The 20,114-nt window shown below is 39.6% G+C and overlaps 2 protein-coding genes across 2 annotated transcripts; one reads left to right on the forward strand and one right to left on the reverse strand.

Moving 5' to 3' along the window:
- Positions 1-7,052: 7,052 nt before the first annotated feature.
- On the forward strand, positions 7,053-10,292 carry LOC115041231 (interleukin-17C-like). Its single transcript, XM_029498567.1, has 3 exons — positions 7,053-7,400; positions 7,495-7,748; positions 8,344-10,292. The coding sequence occupies exons 1-3, from the start codon at positions 7,377-7,379 to the stop codon at positions 8,573-8,575; spliced, it is 510 nt and encodes a 169-aa protein (XP_029354427.1). The 5' UTR covers positions 7,053-7,376; the 3' UTR covers positions 8,576-10,292.
- A 1,955-nt stretch (positions 10,293-12,247) lies between these two features.
- On the reverse strand, positions 12,248-14,702 carry LOC115041325 (beta-1,3-galactosyltransferase 1-like). Its single transcript, XM_029498702.1, has 2 exons — positions 14,531-14,702; positions 12,248-14,228 (listed from the first exon to the last, which is right to left on the reverse strand). Exon 2 carries the CDS (start codon positions 14,211-14,213, stop codon positions 12,945-12,947), a length of 1,269 nt encoding a protein of 422 aa, XP_029354562.1. The 5' UTR covers positions 14,214-14,228; positions 14,531-14,702; the 3' UTR covers positions 12,248-12,944.
- Positions 14,703-20,114: the final 5,412 nt, after the last annotated feature.

A 20,114-nucleotide genomic window follows, 5' to 3' on the forward strand; every position in this document is an offset into this window, starting at 1 on the left:
TAATACGATTAAAAGTGAAAACGGTGCCAGCCACAGCCAGTGTGTTTCTCACAATCTCCGTCACCTGTAGGTCTTTTACATTATGAAGCTAATGGTTCATGTGGTCTATTTCTATGAATCTGCTAATCAAAGGTCATCATAGAGGTCAGAATGTTTTAAATGTTGTCATTGGCCCCTTTGGTCTGCCACATCTGTCATAGTTTTCAATAAAATATTATAATTGAACAGAGTTGCTGCGAGTGGCTGTTTTGTGATATTTTATCACAGCAGGCAGAGGTTGGACTTTTTAAAGAGGCTCATAAAATAAAAACCTAAAGATCAACAAAGCAGCTTCAGTACCTTAAACAGAAAGCTTGAAATGTATCTCACCATTAGAGATCCTATCACTGGTTGGCTCATTAAACCTCATAAAATCTTTGTCTTTATGATGCCGTCACGCCCCAGCATAATGTACTGAACGATCTAAGTAATAATTAAAAAAAAAAAAAAAAACAACTTTCTTTTCTGGACATATTCAGAACAAAATTGATCATTTGAGGAGCTCTTGTGGCACATGCTATGACTCACAGTTAGTGTTCATTACTGGGCAGCAGTCAGTGCTGTTTTAATAACAGCCAAAGGGGAAGAACGCAGAAACATATTTTATTGAGAGTTCACAATTGAAGGAAGCTGGAATGAAGCTGGAATCCAGAGGTGCAGTTCACTGAAAAACAGAATTATGATGGAAGAGAATCGTGTTTCATTGCAATATGGTTGTAGCAAGTAATCCCCCTTTTTTTATTTTAACTGTGACAAAAAGTATGGTTTAATATTAAAAAGGGACTTGGTGTTACCCTTATCGACACGCCCATATCTTTTCCTGAATCCAAGCAAGTAGTTTTTATGGCACTTTAGCTATTTGATAATGTACTATTTACTTTAAGTTACTTTTAGTCATGGATTGCTCGGTCCTTTAGAGCCATCTGGTGTTGGCCTTGTTTCATGTGTTTCTCTTCCCCATGTTTCTAGTTCCCTCTTGTCTTTTTACCTGTTATACCTGTTTGGAGGAGGAACATTACCTGCGCATCCTGCGCACTGGTCAACTATCAGCTATTAGGAGCCTCTGCATGTATTTTCCAGCTTTCAACCAATTCTCGTACAAATGTGTCCTTGTGCTTTGAGTTTTTTGTGCCTTTTGTCCTATCTTTGCTTTTCCTCAGGATCATCCACCATCTCAGCCCCAGCTGACTGCCTGGCCTTGTGCAGCCCCTTTGCTACACCAGAGTACCCCGCCTCCTTGCCTTGCCTGCATCCCAACCCACCTGCCCTTTCAGGCCTTGTCCTGCTCCCTGGAGCCCCCTTACTAACCCTCTACTGGTCATCAACAAACACAATCTCAGTGTGAGTAATATTTTGGTTGGTTTGTAATAAGGGTGGATATGCTTGGATCCACATATTCCTTATCCTGTTGCTTGTGTAAGGCTTGTGTGAGTCACAAAAATATCCATGATTTATTTTAAATGTCAAATACTTGGTTCATATGTCAGAGTACTTTTGTCATAATGGCATTCTATCTCACCTTCCATTGCTCATTTGTCAGGGTCAGAGTTTGCTGAAACCAATTCCAGCAAATGGCAGGATACACCCTTAACAAGTCACCACTCCATTGCAGGGCAGGAAATGCAGAAACAGCCCCTCACACTTGGGCACACGTGGGCAATTTAGAGTCACTAAACATGTATGTCTCTGGATGGTGGGAGGAAATGTGAATACCCAGCGAAAATCCACGCAGGCACAGGGAGAACATAAAGTAATTATTAGCCTTCGTTGTTATAAAACTTGTAAGAGAAAGAGAGAGGATCTTTAAATGAGTCACCTGGTGGAGAGTGTATGTGTGTATAAGTCTGATATTTACATTTACATTTATATATTTATATATAAATGTGTGTGTATACATTAGTGTGAAGTTTAATAGAAGTATTAGTCTTATTTTTTATCAATTAACAAGATTCTAAGTGAATGAACAGAAGAGGATGCTAAATCAAAATCAAAATTTGATTTTAAAATATTCCGTATCATCTATAGCATGTGTGTGTATATGTATGGATATATATATTATATGTGGTAAGCTGTATTATATTTATACAAGACAAGAATAGCCTAAAGACAACAGCAGCCTGCACGTCATTGTTAGGAGCTGCCTCATTGGAGTCAAATATGATGACAAGGACGCAGTAAAATTTTCCATTGATGCCTTCAGGTCACCCATATTCCGCAACTGCAAGAAAAACCTGTTGTCTCTTCCAATATTTTATCCCTTTTCCAATCCCCCCACCCACTTATCCCTGTAGTGCCACTGCGTACCTACTGGAGCACATTGCCATGCTTTTGTGGAAGCAAGTGAGTCAGTCAGGGGTTTCCTATGGAATAAAAATCTTTGGTGGATTATTCCTCCATAAACATGATTGTTTTCTCTTCCATAAGATTGTTTCCAAAAGGTCCCTGGTCTCTAACAGTTACAACCTTCTCAGTATATGTCTGCACTGTGTCTGGTCACTGGGTCAAAGGCTTTAACCATGGTTCCCTAATCACTTACTTTTTTCCCCTTCCTTCCCCTCCCTTGTGTTTTTGTGTGTATGTCTCTACCTTTGTTGTGTTTCCCTGCTTCTGCCTGAGGACCTCACCTGACATAACTGATGTTTGTTCATCTGATCCCTCCTCCACTCGTTCCTTCTTTTTGTATGGTTAGAAACGCTCTGACCATTCATGTCAAAAATTGAGAACCTTATACCCCAACTGGCCTTTACTGCAGGTGGTTTGAAATTTTTCGGTAGTTTTATTTAGCAGCATGGACACTATTTCCACCTGTCATACGGAAGACCGGGGTTTGATTCTCTGACGAGGATCCAAACCCCAGCCACAAGGCGCCCACACACCAGTGGTATTCTTGCATTGGTCCCTAGCTCATATTAAATGGGAGGGTTGTGTCAGGAAGGATTAAAGGTAAAACTGTAGCCAAATGAAAGTTGAAGATAAGACCTCTGCTGACTTGCTGTGGAGACCCCAAATGAGGAAAAGCCGAAAGAAAAAAAAATTCCAACGGCATTTTGGGATAGTTTTATTCTTAAGCTTTTTACTTAAATGCATATTATTTGTAGCGTGGGCAGGCAAAAATAAATACAAGACCATCAAAACAAAATTGCATTTGACTATCATTGAAAGTGCAAGTTATAATATTAGTCCTGTATTAGGTTTTGATGATATCCAACAGCCACTTGAATTCCCTGGGAAACAGAAGATTCAATCACTCCCTCTTATTTACTCATTCACTTTTCTCAAAAGCAAAAAAAAAAAATTGTTCTACTTTGTAATATGCCTGATCCAAGCAGCTGAAACTAATCAGTGTTGCTGAAAAGCAGGTAAAGACTAACAGTCAGTTGTGTCATGGGGTAAGTTGTAGTGACTCAGAGAGACAACAGTGGAGCAGCTCCTCTGCTCCATGATAGAAAGTTTCCAAATACTCATTCTACTTTCCTTCATTCTGTGGAACAGAGCTGGGTGATAACAAATGCTTAAAATTATAATACATCTTATCATTAATTCTACAAACGCATTGTATATCAGGCACTAATAGATGGAATAGTAGCTGGACCTACAAAGTAGATGTCAGGCAGGGAGGAGTTCAATGATTTAATTGGAAATAGGAACACGGGAAATCAATCCAACAGGTAAAGGTATCCAAATCGGCAGGCAAAAGAATCAGTGGAGGGCAAAGCAAAGGTTGATACACACAAGACATGATAATGACAATGAAACACAGGGGCAACACATTAGGGCAGGGCAGACAATCAGACAGGCAGGAAACTTGACAGAGAGTGCGTCTGAAATTAGATGAGGTAAGTGATCAAAATAAAACAGGAAACGAGAAAAAAAAAAAAAGATGACCCATCAACACAGGACAGACTGTGACGTAGGTTTGTACATTGTCTTAGTACGGCTCTTAGGCCATGAAAAATAATGTGACCGGACACCATGAAGTGTTGAAGCCGATATTTTAATAAAGAATTGAATACCTGAAAAAATAATTACTTGTATGTGGTGCATTAATCAGTAAATCAGTGATGTAAGCTATATGTGTGTGTATGGCAGCTCTTCCCGTGTTGCCTTCAGAGAAGCAGGGAAAACTGGACTCTGCTTCATCCATAACCACTTTTTAAGTTTTATGACCAATACATTAAAACCTCTGTAATGAGTCATAGTCAGAGTTAAAATGATGTAACTGAGACAGTCATTTTGTCTATTCTGCATGATTTCACACTGCTGTGCTGCAATAGCTAAGCTGTAACATGTTTCCACTTTGAACAGGTTTACGACTAACCTTGTAACGACAATTAAACACTCTCACTGTTGTGTTTCAGCACACTAAGGCAGTGGATTAGTGTTTGTGTGCTTTGTTATTAGGGGCCAGATATTAAAATAATGATGACAGCATGTCTGTCTTTTTGAAATGGCATTGGCTGAACCAATACTACGCTGAAAGCAAAAGGAAGGAGGGAAGGACTCAAGCTCAGCAATGCTGGCCAGGGGAATTCCCTTCTTCGCTTGACTTCTACAATAAAACTCACCTGTTTCCTTCTCTCTGATTGACAATGCAAAATGCAGTACGCATACAGTAAGGTGTGGAAGGTTTATTTGAACTTTTTCTTAATTATTTGAGGTAATAGCTTTTCTTTTGTGGCATTTAATATCAATCTTTTCAGGGACAATGAATGACTTCCCACTGTTTACATTTTCCAAGTCATCAGTGAGTCGTCGGTGTGAGACAGAGGGGAAGTGCCAAATCTGTTCTGCAGTCAGAATCGTTTGTGTGTCTAAATACAGACAATGGACCTTTATACTTGTTGGGAGGAATGGGAGGAGTCTGCTGCAAAATTGCATCACCTCACTGTGAAACTGGATGTGTCCTCCAGGGACAAACTTGTGGGAATGTGCCAGGTGAAACATAAAGTCAAGTCCCAAATCAGTGTCATGCTATCCAGCTGCCTGGATAGCATGACAAGGTTTGTATTATTCATTGAAACTACACAGTTGTGGGGAAGACCACAGATTTTTCTTCTTAGCTGATTAATTCATGGCCTCCATGAAAGTCGAAGTATATCATTTATTGAGCTTAAATCTTAATTGTTGTACTTGTATATACAGGATCAACACTTAGACATAACTATCATCTATCAAGAATCTTTATTAGGTACATTTATTATGTACATAGACCTGCATTATTTGACACTCAGATTATTATTCAAAGTACAATGATAATAGTTATATTATTTCATGGAGGATTATGTAAACTTGCGTGCTGGTAGGCATCATTCACTTAAAATAAAACACCCCTACTGACGATGACAGTATTAGTGCTCCATGGTCATGGTCAAGTCCCCAAGAGACATGGCAGGTAGGGCACAACAAATTGGCAGGGCTTATCTTTTTGACGATCTTATTAATGGTTTTCTTGATTGACAACAAAGCTCCTACATTCAAACAAAGTAATCATGAATGGCGTAAATAAAAAGAAAATTAGATAGGAGACTGGCAGAAAAATGTAACCTGAAACCAAAGTGTAGCAATAACGATTAACACAACACAACTCAACAACAAAAAAGCCATCTAGTCACTACTCTTCAAGCCTGGCAAATGTGAACACAACAATAATGCTGAAGAGCTTAATGGTAACATTGCAGTCTAGCACTCACAATGCCAACACGAGCATACTGATGTTTAAGGGTATAATGTTAAACGTATTCACCATCTTAGCTTAGGCTTGCTCATATCTACTACAGGGGAGGTGCAGCGGAGACAAAGGAACCTGTTTTTGAAAGCGAGATAGCGGTGAGAGAGTAATTTAACATCAGAAATGAAAATAACAAACAGTGACATGTTACATGTGACGCAAAGCTCGCTTTGATCTAAATGATACAGCTCTGTTCATTTCCATGAGGAAAACAACATTGCAAGATCACAACTTCATAGCTGGAGGATAATGTAACTGGAAAGTCCCCTGCAGTGGCCAACATTCCTGACCTGCCTTCCTGATATGAAGGCCACGGTTGTCGAGAGAAAGTCAGCTCACCTGTACCTTTGTGCAGAAAATGGCAAGCTGCAATAAAGCTTCTTCTGTTATGAGCTCATCCACTTAACTAATCACATAATAAAATTTTATGGTCTTTTATAACTAAAACTTCCAGTCACAAGCAGGTTTTGCGCCCCATGCTGTTGTTTTTCAATATCCAGCCATGTTAATACAGAATACATCTTTTACCAATGAAGACAACAGACAACTTTTAACAATTGCCTGGTTTTCTATATCAGCGCATGCTGCAGACTTTTAATCTATTTTAGTCTGAACAAGAAAGGCTTAGCAAAGCAAACAAAGAAAGTGCTTCCATGTTTGCTTTGCTTTGGTAAGGCCCAATCAAGGAGCTCATTCCCTTTCTTAATCCTCCACTGACTATTTTTTTTTTTATAATAACCCTAAACCTAACCCTAAGAATAATAAAATTATTAATAATAATCACTATTAATGAAAATGAAAATCCAGCTATTGATTTTTAAAAGACACTGTCACCACTTAACGCTGGGTGAGTAGTGTGTAGGTATTCAGAGGCAGAGATTAAATTGGTAAACATGTTCAAAGCTGGAGAGGGATACAAAAAGATAAAGCACCTTCATCATCAGGAGTGCACACCGCCTTTACAAGGCAACACATAAACATAAATAAAAAATGGTCTAAGTAGAGCCATTTCAAGGGAAGTCCTATCTTTAGTTGGAAAATTTAAAATGAGGAGAGGAAAACAGAAAATGTTGTCAGGGAGACGACTTAAACAGTCAAAGGACCGTGATCCAAAGAAAATACTACAAAAACCGGCCCTGTGGAGGCTAACAGACGAAATTCAGTTTTTCTCGCTGTTAAAGTAAACACGTTCTGAAACAGAGAAAAAAATTGATTCCAGCTCAAGCTTTTTTTTTTTTTTTTTTTCAGGCAATTTCCACATCTAGATTTGCCGATGACATCATGATCACGCACCCCATTTGAACAGAACATTCCTGAAAATAAAACGTTACTGACCAGAAGTGGCAATGATGTCAAAAATGCAAATACATTCCTGAACAGACAAAGAATTTGAATGCATTAAAACTCAGTACAAACAAGTCACATGGCCACACCTGGTGCCTGCCTCTCTCTCATGACAGGCAACATGAGAGGCAGTGATTTAAAAAGAGGAAATAATCAAGTTTAAGGATTTTCCCACATGAAGCAGCAGCAGGGCGTCCAAGCCTTCAAGTATAAGTTCGGGGTCCAATGGACGAGGGGCTCATAGGCAGAGCTGTCCGGATCCAAGATGTCCGGTGTCAGTCTGACCGGGGTAACACCGAGCGGAGCGCTTCACACACTTGTTGCTGGTTTGGGGTGGGATTGAATCCTTTGGGTCTCTACATAATGTGTGTTTGTGTTTGCAGATCTCTGTCGGATTGTTGCTGATCATCACAGAGCAGACGTGTTCCAGCGCCGCGGCGGTCAGAGCTCCGCGCTCCGCGTGCGTGAACGAGAGCGAGCTGACCGAGCGCTCCGAGGCTTTCCTGAGGAGGCGCTGGCACCACGTGCACCTGCTGCCCGGCCACCTGGCGCCGCGAGCCAGCAGCACGTGCGAGCAAACGGCCGCACGAGCCGCCGGAGACAAGAGCGACCGGTCCGTGTCCCCGTGGCGCTACAGGTGAGCCGAGCGCGAGCTACGGAACCCCGGGAGGGACAACACACGCTGAAAGGACGCTGGCCGCTGACAGCGAAGGCGCATGAGGCTCGTTTTGTACATTAATATTATATCTACAACTCAGCCAGCCAACTGACAGACAAAACTCGGTATTTTCATAATCAATTAACCATTGCAGGACCTTTTTTTTTTTTTTTTTTAAGGGAAGACGAGATTACATTTATACTATTTCACATAATTCACAATAATTAAATGAAATAGTTGCTGATTCATCAATGTGTAAAACAACATTGTACAATTGTGGCTTTTGTTTTAAGATCATGGTTGTTGTCGCGGTTACAATAGTAACAGCAGGCAGGTATTGGGAGAACATAGAAAGGACCCAGATTCAAATGCAGGGCCTTCCTGCTGTGAGGTGCCAGTGCTAACACTGCACCACAATGCCACCCACGAACAGCTATGATTACAATAAGAAGTGTTTGAAAGAGAAATTCTGCCACAGCAAGCAGAGGGGATGCACCCATTGCGATTCGTTCAAAGCTGCTGTATCGTATGTGTTCTCAGGTGTTGACCTACTCTGTCCATCTGTCTCCTTCAGCATCAACCGAGACATGACCAGGATCCCTCACGACATTGCTTTTGCTGAGTGCCTCTGTAATGGCTGCATCATCAACCAGCATGAAGACATGAGATACAACTCTGTGCCTGTGACTGTTCAGATGATGGTACTGAAGAAGATTGACTGCCACAAAAGCAAATACATGCTGCAAAGAGACTTTATTAAAGTCCCTGTGGCATGCACATGCGTCGTGCCAAAGTCCACTAAGTGAATTATCCAATTATATTCAGGTTGCTGCATATTTTATTTTAATGTTTTATTTAATAACCAAGTTAGCCATAGCTAAATGGCCTTTTGCCTATCTGTGGTTCAAAAAATCTTATGTTACAGAAGGGGTTGTCGTATCAGTTTTAACTAAGTTGGAACTTTTTGCGGAGAAGTTTTATGGTAGCTTCAAGCCAAACTGATAGCAAACATTGATATTTTCTTACAAAAGTAAAAATGCTTCTTTAAAATTTCACAAGGTATTTGTCAGGCGAGGGATAGTAGATCTTGTGCAACACTAGCAACATGGCAATAATAGATTTTATTTTATTTTTTATATATCGTGGTAATTATTCAAGCAATGTGAGAACGAATACACTAAACCAAAATTGTTCGTTATGTTGCCACTGCACAAAATTATGGCATCATTGACTTCAAACTAAAAATAATAAGCTTCATCTATAGAGCAGTTTTCATACAAAAGAATGTGGCTCAGGTTGATATAAAATAAAAAATATAGTGAAGCCAAATAAGGGCAGACAGAAAGACACTCAAAGCAGCAAGAGCATAGTTTAAAAAAAAAAAAAAAGCAGGACGCTCTTATTTCTTTTGTGTAAAATTGTGTTTTCCACAATTGAACACAATTGAAGAATGGAGGCTTTAAAAAAAAAAAACAGCAAGTTTTTTATTTAGTTAGTTATTTTACTGATCAATGTGAAACATGTCAGTTGTTTTCATTATTTTATTGTATGGTCACTTTATACTACAGTGGTTAGCAGCTGGAAGTGAAATGTGCTGATATCAACATTACTATCATATTGGTGCAATAACATGAGGCTAACACTAGTAGATGGTTAGTGTTACAGCTAGCCTTGCACTGTCATTGGCTGACATAATCCTTCTACAAGAGCTGTTGAGAAGGTAATAAGAAATCAAAGGACTCATAGTAGTAATACTAGTTATACTAGTACCACACTGTGAAACTGTAATGTATTCTTCCAGAAATCTTTATTTAACTTTATTAAATTGTTATCCTTCATAATGTTAAAGGTGCTCAAGGCGGACATGGCTTCACATTTTTTTATGGTTAGTGATTCTTTAGCTGGGGGCTTTACCCTGCCAACTTAGTTAGCTTTCAGTTAATTGTGATGGACTAACACATATAATATTAAACGGTGACATTTAATAGAATAGATAAATGAAGTTGGAAAAGAAAAAAGGAAATTGAAAACTGCTATGTTCCATCATTGCATACTACCACAGACATACTACTCATTGAGTGTTGAATTGTGTTTTAAGTGTATTTAATCTCAAGTAAGCCTCATTAGGCTAAATGTCAGGATTCTTAGTATATTACTAGTATATTTTTAAAGTTATTTTTCACATTTCTTATTTATATATATTTTTTTATTGTGATTAAGGCAACTGTAGATTTGACTACTATGAAAGGGCCAGTGAATGAAGTTGTGTTTAATTTAAAACTCATTTGACAAATGGTCAATGTTGCCCACTGGTGAATAAAGACTAAATCATACCTCAGGATGTTGTAACACGACCAGTTCATCTAATGTTCACCCAAATGTTGTGGACATGTTAGTTACATGTCTGATACAGATCTGTAACGATGAGCCCAGTTCCTCATCAGAGTGAGTTATTTTTGCTATTTTTGTTTCTTATGGTGCTTATGATGAAAGCCTTGACTCCTGCCCTGCTGCTCATGATGTCTGAAGCATTTGCTTAACTCTGTCTATGTTCTTTTTTAATTGCAACTGTGCACTTTTAAAACAACAAAACAATGAAAGATGTCATGCTTCTTGTTTTTGTTTTTGGTTTTTTCACACTTCTGTCTCAACCAAAAAAATATATAGAGTTTTATAAATTAATTCCTGTTCATTTAAAAACAAAATGTGAAATAACTGTTCATTCTCATCTTGCATATATTTAATTAATAAGAACTACAGATACCTTACTTTGTGGTACCTTACTCAAGCACACTACCAACTACTAGGCCTCGCTATATCAACACCTTCCTGCTCTCTTTGTCTCTGATTTTCCAACCCACCTCACCCTCATCATTCTTACCCAACCAGCCTTTCATCCCCTCAACATCCATGCCTTCATCCTCTGATTCCCTAATCCCTTCACCAATCTACCCCTTCATTCCCTCATCCCTCCATCCCTACCCTAATCCTGCTAATCTCGTCCCTTCCCACTAACTCCAGGTTCATTCCTGGTCCTGGGGGGTTATCGCTGCAGCTCGGGCAGAACACAGCCAAAACGGAACCAAAACACTGAGACTCTTCGCGCCAGACTACCAGCCCACCTTGCCAGGCATCACCCTCCACCTCTTCGCTAGTGCTTAAATCTATCATTAAATATTCCAACAACATGTTGTTGTGGCGTGGTTCCTGCTAGTGCATGTGCCATTTTTTTTTTTTTTTTTTATCAGTCGGTTATTGCCAGCGTATTGTTATATGCTGTCATGTGTTGTCCCCCCAGCACCCCACAGCATATAGTCCACAAATGTAGCCTGTATCTCTCACTGAAACTATGTAATGCTCAGACATTTCTTCACATCCCCTCAGGGTGAGGATATCATAGTAGTTTCAGAAAAGAGACAATCCAGTAGCCAACATTTGTACTTAATACCTGGATGAGAAGACCTGAATTTAACATCACAGACTAATTGCTGGGTGTATACTTACAATTATAGGCTTTTTTTTGTTGTTAATCCTGCTGACTTACCAACATGTCTGCACATGCACAATAATTCCTGTTGTAGTGCTGCTGACTGTATTACAATGCAGTGTACTTTCACATTCCTTCATTCCATCTCACAATCAGGTTTTAGATGTGGTGTCTCCAGGTTTTACTTTTCTTTTATTAGCACAATGCATGAGTCATTGATACCCCTAACATTATAAACATAAAACAGATTTTATCAGCCTTTGTTGACTGCTTAGCTGGCATGTGCCTAAAAGAGCAAAAAAAAAAAAAAAAAAAGCACAATAAATTGATAAAATAAAGATTGATTGATTGATTGACTGATAAAGATTGCTTGACTTAGAGAATTATTTTCACGCCCATTGCATGCAAAAATGAGAAATGAAAGGGTTAGTGATGAGATCAACATTCATCTGAAGTAAAACTTAAGCAGAGTTGTATCTGTCTTCATATTCAAATTGACAGGATTGCTGATATAAGGTCAAATTCTCTGCACCCATCTGTTCATTTATAATTTCATTTAAAAAAAAAAAAGGTGGGGAGTCATTCAGTTGTAGTGCACAGAAAAGCCACATGGCGTCTCTGCAGCACAACAAGAATCAAGCAGCTCATTCACCTCACAGCTTTTCACCGTCAGCAACCGATCAGGAGACGAAAAAGAAACAAAACAAAACACAGGCTGTCATTAATAAATTAAAAATAATAAATACATTTGAATTTCATTTATCCTGACTTCATTTTATAAATAAAAAAATCCAAAAAGAATTTAATTGTAAAGGCATCTGTGTTATATGTGCTTTTAATGGATAAAATCATGAAAACCAAAACCAAAAATTGTTTAGATGGAACCAAAGCATTTAATCAAGTCATGAAACTAATAAAGGCACAAAACCAGTTCATCCAATTTTGTTATTTATTGACAATGTGATTACTCATTTTAATTCATAGCTTCTTAACCACTCAGTTATATCCAACAACTGTGACGTTGTTGCAACGCTTCCACCTTTCTCTTCTTTTCATGCCAGCATTCATCAAACTTCCTTAGAAACACAATTTCTGCATGTTGAACAACACTTACAAACGGAGGAGCATGAGGAACTAAAAAGTTGTTTTTTTTGGGGGGGGTGGGGGGGACATGATGTAACTGGATTCTTATTCCTTCCAAAATGTCCATTCACATAGGAAATAGAGAGTTTTAATGATACCTTCTTTTATTCCACAAATTGATTAGCAGATAGTCAGTCCATCATACCCCAAGTCTGACAAAGTCTTTCATAAAGTGTCATTTAATTTCATTCATTCTGAGAAAAGTTAAAATATATCTAATAAAAAAAGCACTTTTATTAAATATCCATTTGAGGGGATATACATCTTGCCCTTTTAGCTCTATTTTTGCTATTATAATAGCACCGGATGTAAGTTTGTTGAGGTACCTTTTCAGTTAATTTATCTCACATTGAGCTCGTTCACTGCATCTGCCTTTGCTAGCTAAAGAATCATGAATTTCACTGGGTAGCTGGATAACAATCAAAAGTTCATATAGAGCAGCAGGCTGAGCTCAGTGTGACAGAGGACCTTGTTTAACACTTAAACGAGATGAGGAGATTTATTGTGCTATACCTTCAGCCAATCTGGGTGATCAGTATGTCCTGTCAGCAGCTTGGCCCTGGCTTTGTGAAGTCTTTCCAAATCTGCATACGGTCAGTGTCTTCTTGAATTGTGGTGGCGATTATCTTGGAGAAGGCACATCGACTGTATTGCAGGGGAAAGACATGGAAATAATTCCAGTCTGGGGGATCTGTTGGAGGGATCTTCAAGTGCTGCATACACAGTCCCAAATACACATCTTCAATGTAAACAGCTTTAACATGCCTCGATGCCTCCACAAGCTTTTTAGGGAGGTCTAAAGTTAAAACATACCCCAGACCCAGAGCATAACGTGGGTACTGGGATTCAGGGTATATGTTGACAGGTAAGTACCATTTAGAGCTTGGATCTCGCTGAACTACACTTCCTTGCGCAATCAGTCCGGTCATGTAGTTTGTCTTTGGAGCATGTAACAACATGTTGATAAGTTTGGGCACATTGAGAAACATGTCTGAATCAACCTTCATGGCATAGGAGGCGCTGGAGCAGTACATGTCCAGCCACTCCAGCATCACCATGGTCTTGATGGTCAGATTCTTGTAACAGTCCAGAAAGTCACTCTGGATCACGTCATGGTAGACCTTGCTCTCCTGAAACAGCTGCTCTTGGACCTGTTTCGCTCCCTCTCTGGTGCCTAGTCCCACCAGGAAGAATAACTTGACCATCTTTCCATGTACTGGATTCTCACCTCCCCACGTCTTGCGAATTATGTCCCGATGCGCCGTGTTGTGGGGGGCAACAGGCACCATCAGGACCAGGAAAGGTTTGTGCTGCTTACATTCCTGTGGCTCGTTTACAATGAAGTGGTATTTATAAGGGTATTCCACTAAGTACCATCCCGGAGACACGTAAGGAACCAGTGTGTGGAGCACCTGTGAGGCATTTGTAGATGGTTTTTTTGCAGCTGTTTCTGTCACCTGTGCTGCGGTGATACTTTCATTTTGTAGAAATGCTAAAGACTTCTTTTCCAGTGTAACGTCAGTGGCAGCATCAGAAATAGTATCGGTAGTTGAAGTGGTGGAGGTCAGTTCAGATGTCGCCGCTGGGCTGACAGCCCATAACACTGTCATGTTGGAAGGGTCAACCTTCTGGCTCTTAATTTTAAATGACATCAACCATTTGGGTGCCTGAGACTGAATCCACTGTTTAGGATTCCAGTCATCTGGCACTGACCCCATGTCTGTGCTTGAGAAAAACAAAACAACTGCTAACACCAAAATGAAGAAAAAGCCACAGCGCCGTGAAAAAATGCACCATCTCTTTACTTCTGCCATTTTCCCACCATGACCCTGGATGAGACAAAAGAGAGGACTGTGAAATGAGTCGTGAAGAGGAAACAGATATGTTGACAGTTTTTGTAGCCATGAAAATGTTATTTACAACAGGGGCTTGGATTGTTTAAAGCCAACTCATTAAAAAGGGTCATGTTTTGTCTGTAATATCTTAGCTTTATATGTATGTATAGGCATAAAAAAAAAAAAACAAGCATGCAAAGCATCATTAGCTCTGCTTGTAGTTACCCTTCCTCCTTTTGCGTCTTCATCAAATATACAAAATGTTAAAAAAAAAAAGAAAAAGAAAAAACACTTACCTTTGTCCTCCCTCAAAAAATCCAGTTCCTAAAACAATTTTCAAATGTAGCTCCACTAAAAAGTTAATGCAAGGATTCAGTTGTAGTCAAGCCGTACTGTCTGTCTGGCCGGTCTGTTATGTATTTGCAATCATTGCTCCTGGCTCTGGCTGCTTGTCAGACATGCTCCGGTCTCAGGCAGCCTTGTGAGTTCCCTGCTCCGTATAGTAACTATGGCATTATGTCGTGTATTACCTGTAGGGAAGCCACACCTTTGTTTGCGCTGCCTCTCGGTTTGCATGTTGGTTTTTTTTTTTTTTTTTTTTTGCTTTAAAGCCAATGAAAAACTCACCCGCCTGGGGGCTGCCAAAAGCTGAGCTGTTACTCCTTTATCACACCAACAATTCTTAGAAATTTGAGACAAAGCTGTATTCTAGTTATTTCTCCCATTTTTACGTCAGCAAATGTACTACTTTATTGTCACTGATGTGTTTATGTGCATGTGGTATTTTGCGGATTTTGTGCAGTGTTATTTTGTGTAAAGTGACACACACAAAGAAATGGACAGAAACTGAAAAACTGACTTCTTTAATTACCTTCAACCATTTAAATACACTCCATAAATGTCCTCTGACCTCATTGATTCCTTATGTTCCTCACCTTGTCACTCTCACAGTTAACGAAGAATGTGTTTCAGGTGCGGTTGTGATGAATAAAATATGTATATGAGAGGGAATCTTTTCCTTCTGTCTTTCTGTTATCACATTCCACCTGACACCAATGGGATTTTATCAGAGGCAAGTATAGTAGATGGCTTTGCCTCCATTCGGCCGCTGCACAGCACTTAATATTTTATCGTCTGTCCCAAATGGTCTATTATCACCTCTTGGGTGTCAGTACTCAGTTATTTAGCAATTTCGGCTCTGAGGCTGAAGCTGCCCAACACGCTTGATGTGGGTACTTGTTATCCATGTTATTGTTGTTGAAGTATTGTTCATGTGTGTGTACGCTTTTTTTTTTTTTTTTAAACTTGGGCACAGGCCCCGCCTTTCCAACATCTCTCTCAAAGACACATCTATCAAATTCTTATCATCTGAGAAACAGCTTACCGTGGACATGTTTACTTAGTTTGGAGGCCGGTGCTTTCTGCAAAGATTGATGGCGTATGCAGCTTACAAAAAGGTGTTAACGCCCTGTGTCCCATTTTCATTTTCAATAGATACATTTTAGCAGCCTTCAACTGTATCTACAGATGACTTCGTCATTATAATAAGAAATCTGTGTGAAATGTCACGTAAACCTTGTTTCATTCAGATGCAGAAGAAGGAGAAGTGTATATTGGAGGATGGTTATGGTGATGGATGTTGGAGGCTAGCTGGGAGGATGAGGAAGGAAACTGGTGAACAGGCTGAGATGGTGAAAACAAACCCAAAGAAGAGGAGACACTACGAAGAAGAACAAGCAGTCCAAAGCAAACACAGAAAATAGCTCAACTACAAAAAACTAATGATCGAGAGCACCCCGGGCTGAAGTGCCTCTTCACGCCTTTGGGACAGGTGGAGATGAAGCAGGATGCACATACACAACATATACACACAGAGGAGGGTGACAGCAAAAACAGTCATCAGTGAAACTAGAGTTGTGTTGGGAGCTGTAAAAATGGAAGTGGAAGAACCTGATCAACCAACGCTTTCCCAAAGTAGCAGAAACTGAATCCGATTTCTTTTGTGACTGTGGTGTCACTTACCACATTATTTCTGGCGCCAGAGCTTGAAGGTGAAACGCAGGTTTCAGGATGGATACATTCATTTTTATCATCAAAATCACTTTCAAGAAGCTTGTTTGAACCAATTAGGGTAAAGCTCCTTCACTTGATTTTAATTTCTTTTTTTTTTTGTGTGTATCAGTAAACATTTCCTCAGTGGGTTTATGGTTTCGGTCTCCACGTTCAAATCTTCTTTAGCAAATAATATTGGCCATTTTTGTTCCAGCTTAGAATAGACCTATAGCAGGGTATAAATTAGCAGTGTGGTTACAGTTTGATTGAGAGGACAGAGTTCACAGTAAGTCATATCTTTCCTTCACTCCTCCTCCCTCAAATGTTGACTTCTGTGGTTTCAAACAAATCAAGATGGTGATAGACAAATTGCAAACTGGAGGTTTTGAGGCTTTTTACGCCATTTTGTGTCACTTTGGGGCTGTATTCTATCTCCTTAATTGTTTTGACACACTTTCTGGACTTTCTTTCTGTGTCTAGGTCAAAGGACAGAGGTCATGGTGAAGTCAAGAAATTTGGCATAGGCGTCAACGGCGTTAACCACCATTTACTGTGCCACCCTAAGATTATTCATAATATAAATAATTAGTATTAACTGATACAATACATTTTATATACTGTAAAATCAACACCTACAGTTCTGCTGTAAGCAAATACAGTCTCTTTGCATTTTTACATGATGTGTTTCTTTTTTGACATGAAGCACATCATGCGTGTACAAAGCAAAAGCCACTTTTTTGTGTGTCTGTGCTTTCCTTTTTTCCTTTTCTCCAAGCTGATAATGATGATGGTGGTAAAACCCTTTAGACAGGGAGAATAATTGGGAGTTGTAAATAAAGCACTACCATTCATCCTCCTACTATACAAACTCACACTTCCTGTAATGGATTTTTTGTTGAACCACAACATTAGAGCGCTTCAGGTTTTTCAGATTTGAGATTTATTTATTTTTTTATATTCTGGAGACCAAACATTTTGTCACAACAACAGGTAAACAGGTTAACAGGTAAACGGTAGAAAAACCTTCACAGTACACTTGTTAGATCATATTCAAGTTTATTTCTCATTTAAAAGCTTTTGAATAGGTTTTATTGTTATTGACTCAAAATGATTGAGTATAAATTTTAATAATTCCTCATAAACAAATTCAATTTGAATATTTGAATTTGCCAACATGTTTACCTGAGCCCAGACATGAATAGATTATGAGACAATAGGTGGGAGAAGCACCTTGTGTGTATTTATGGTAATAAATTGAAATGAGTGCATTTTCATAAAGAAAAACAAATATTGCTTCATCTAGGAGGTTTAAGTGTTTGTTCAGTAATCCATACGCCATATTCATCAGTCAAGTTCTTGATATTATTGACAATGCATTACATAAATAACAAAATTCATGTACCAAAGTCTTGATGTGCACTCCAGTATCATAAATGGTTTAAAGCTCCACAAAGTTGAAAGGTGACCATCCATGCCTTCTTTGATTGTAAATCAGGTCTAGTTTCTGTATTGATACTGTGAAATGATCAAAGCTATCAGTCCACAGAGAAATTCTCACAGTCGGTATCCAGAAACTGAGACTTGAAACCAGCCGTCAGCACTCTGGAGCTTTGTTATTATTTGACCACCCACAGCCACACCCCAAACCCCACCCACCTGACCCCCCCATCCAGCACTGTAGGATTTGGCTTCTCCAAGTGTTTACCTGATATCTGCTGGATTTTTTTTATTGGGTCACTCAAAGCCCAACTCTTCCAATCAGAAGGAAGACTGAGATCCTCTCTGCTGAACTGGTTTACCTGTTGCTACTGGAGCTCCAGGGAGAAAGTGGAGAGAGGATATGTAAAACTAAAAGGATGATAAAAGAACAATCATATCTTCTTGTGGTTTTCTCCTGAATACTCGCATTTAAAAACATCACACAAAATGTTGCAGAGGTGTGATGATGGCCCACACACAAATAAATCACCCAAAGTCTGTAGCAAAGACCAGCTGCGTCGAAGGTGAGTTATTAATCACACCCGACTCCAGCGCCACACCACTGCAGTTCAAAAGTCAAAGTCTTTGTATACTGCACACAAGTGTTAGAAAAAGTCAATGAGCTCATTCAGGATCACACCAGAAAGTTTGTTTAATAAGCTTAGGGCTTAACAGGGCAGCACGGCAGCGTAGTGGTTTGTATGTTTCCTCCAAAGACATGCATGTACTGGCATTAACTGGCGACGTTAAATTGACCGTATGTGTGAATGCGAGTGTGAGTGGTTGTTTGTCTCTCCGTGTGTGTTGGCCCTGCGATGGCCCCTCGCCCAATGTGAGCTGGGATAAGGGATAAAACGGATGAAGGTGAGTGAGTGAGGGCTCAACTGCAAATGTTTAACTAACCTGGTCACACATCTAACTGGTGTGCTTGTGTGTGCGTATGGTATTAGGGAACATGTGAATTTAATAGATCACAGATTAAGGACATGCAAGTTTGGTCACAAATAAATGAACTGTAATACACAAATGACTGCATCAGCCCCTCACCAGTCACTACATACTTCAAGCAGGTCTACTCAAACAGTTGAACAGGTGAGTCACTTCAAATACCTTGACAACAGACAATAAACTGACATTTGATCAACACATCACAGACATTCACAAAAGGTCCCAGCAGAGACTCCATGTCATCCGTTCCCTCTCTGTTACCCCCCACCTTTTGTCACCACTGTACACCAGCATCCTCTGCTTCTACGACATGAACCTAACCCTAACCAACAGGAACAACCTGACCAAAATAACACATAACTCATCCAAGATAATCAACCATAACTGCACCCGGCCTCACAGACCTCAACCACAGAGCAGTCACACGCCTCGCACAATCAATAACCAGCAACCCTGACCACCCGCTCCACCCACACGCCACACCGCTGCCTTCTGGTGGCAGATACCGGACCCTGAGATGGAGACAAATGTTTTGTCCCGTCTGCCAGCTCAGCACTCGACAACCTCCCTCAATAACCCTGTATAGACGCAGCAGCCCTCCTGAGTGCTTCTCATGTGTTCAATGTTTGGTGATGTTTCGTGCATTGGTATGTGTATTGTTCAATAGTTTGCTCAATGTGACAGATTGTGAAAACAAATTTCCCCATGGGACAATTAAGGCTATGCATCCAATAAAAATCAGTAATTCTCAGGGCAGTCAGACATACTGTAGTTTTTCAACAAGGTTAAACACAAAGTAGGGCAAGGTCGCTCTCTGCTCTGTAATCTGTCCCGCTTTTAAACTTTGAGTGACACACAGCAGATGACAAAAGATGGATTCAATAACACTAAAAGAAAGCAGGTTTATAAAAATATCACTCAGACGGAAGTACAAACATGTTCTGCTGTGCTTTTTTTTGACGTGGTGTCCATCTGAGGCTTTGGTGTTTGCTCCTCACATGGATTATAGCTCAAAATTTAATTCATAGTAATTTGTTCAAACTTCATGGCCCTCCCCTGATCCACATGCACACCGTTACTCTCTAAAATCATGTTGTAATGTTTATAAGTGTTGGTGGTTGAAGCTGGGACACCAAAACCAAAACACTAATCATGGAACCAGTCGATGCAGGTGACTGATAGGAGTTTTTAGGTATCCCCTGCAAAAAGGGGAAACATTTTTTTCATGATAATTGATTAACAGATGATTATTTGAAAGAGCGGCCTTCAAGCACTGAAATAAACAATCGAAAAGAAAAAAATCTAGTGGTCTAATTTCTGTCAGGGATCTGTAAAGGATTCTTGATTTTAAAAGGTTTGAGGTCAAATGGTGTAAAAATATCAGCGTTTGTCTGCAAACCA

This window comes from Echeneis naucrates, chromosome 3, assembly GCF_900963305.1.
Source record: "Echeneis naucrates chromosome 3, fEcheNa1.1, whole genome shotgun sequence".
Classification (NCBI taxonomy): Eukaryota; Metazoa; Chordata; class Actinopteri; order Carangiformes; family Echeneidae; genus Echeneis; species Echeneis naucrates.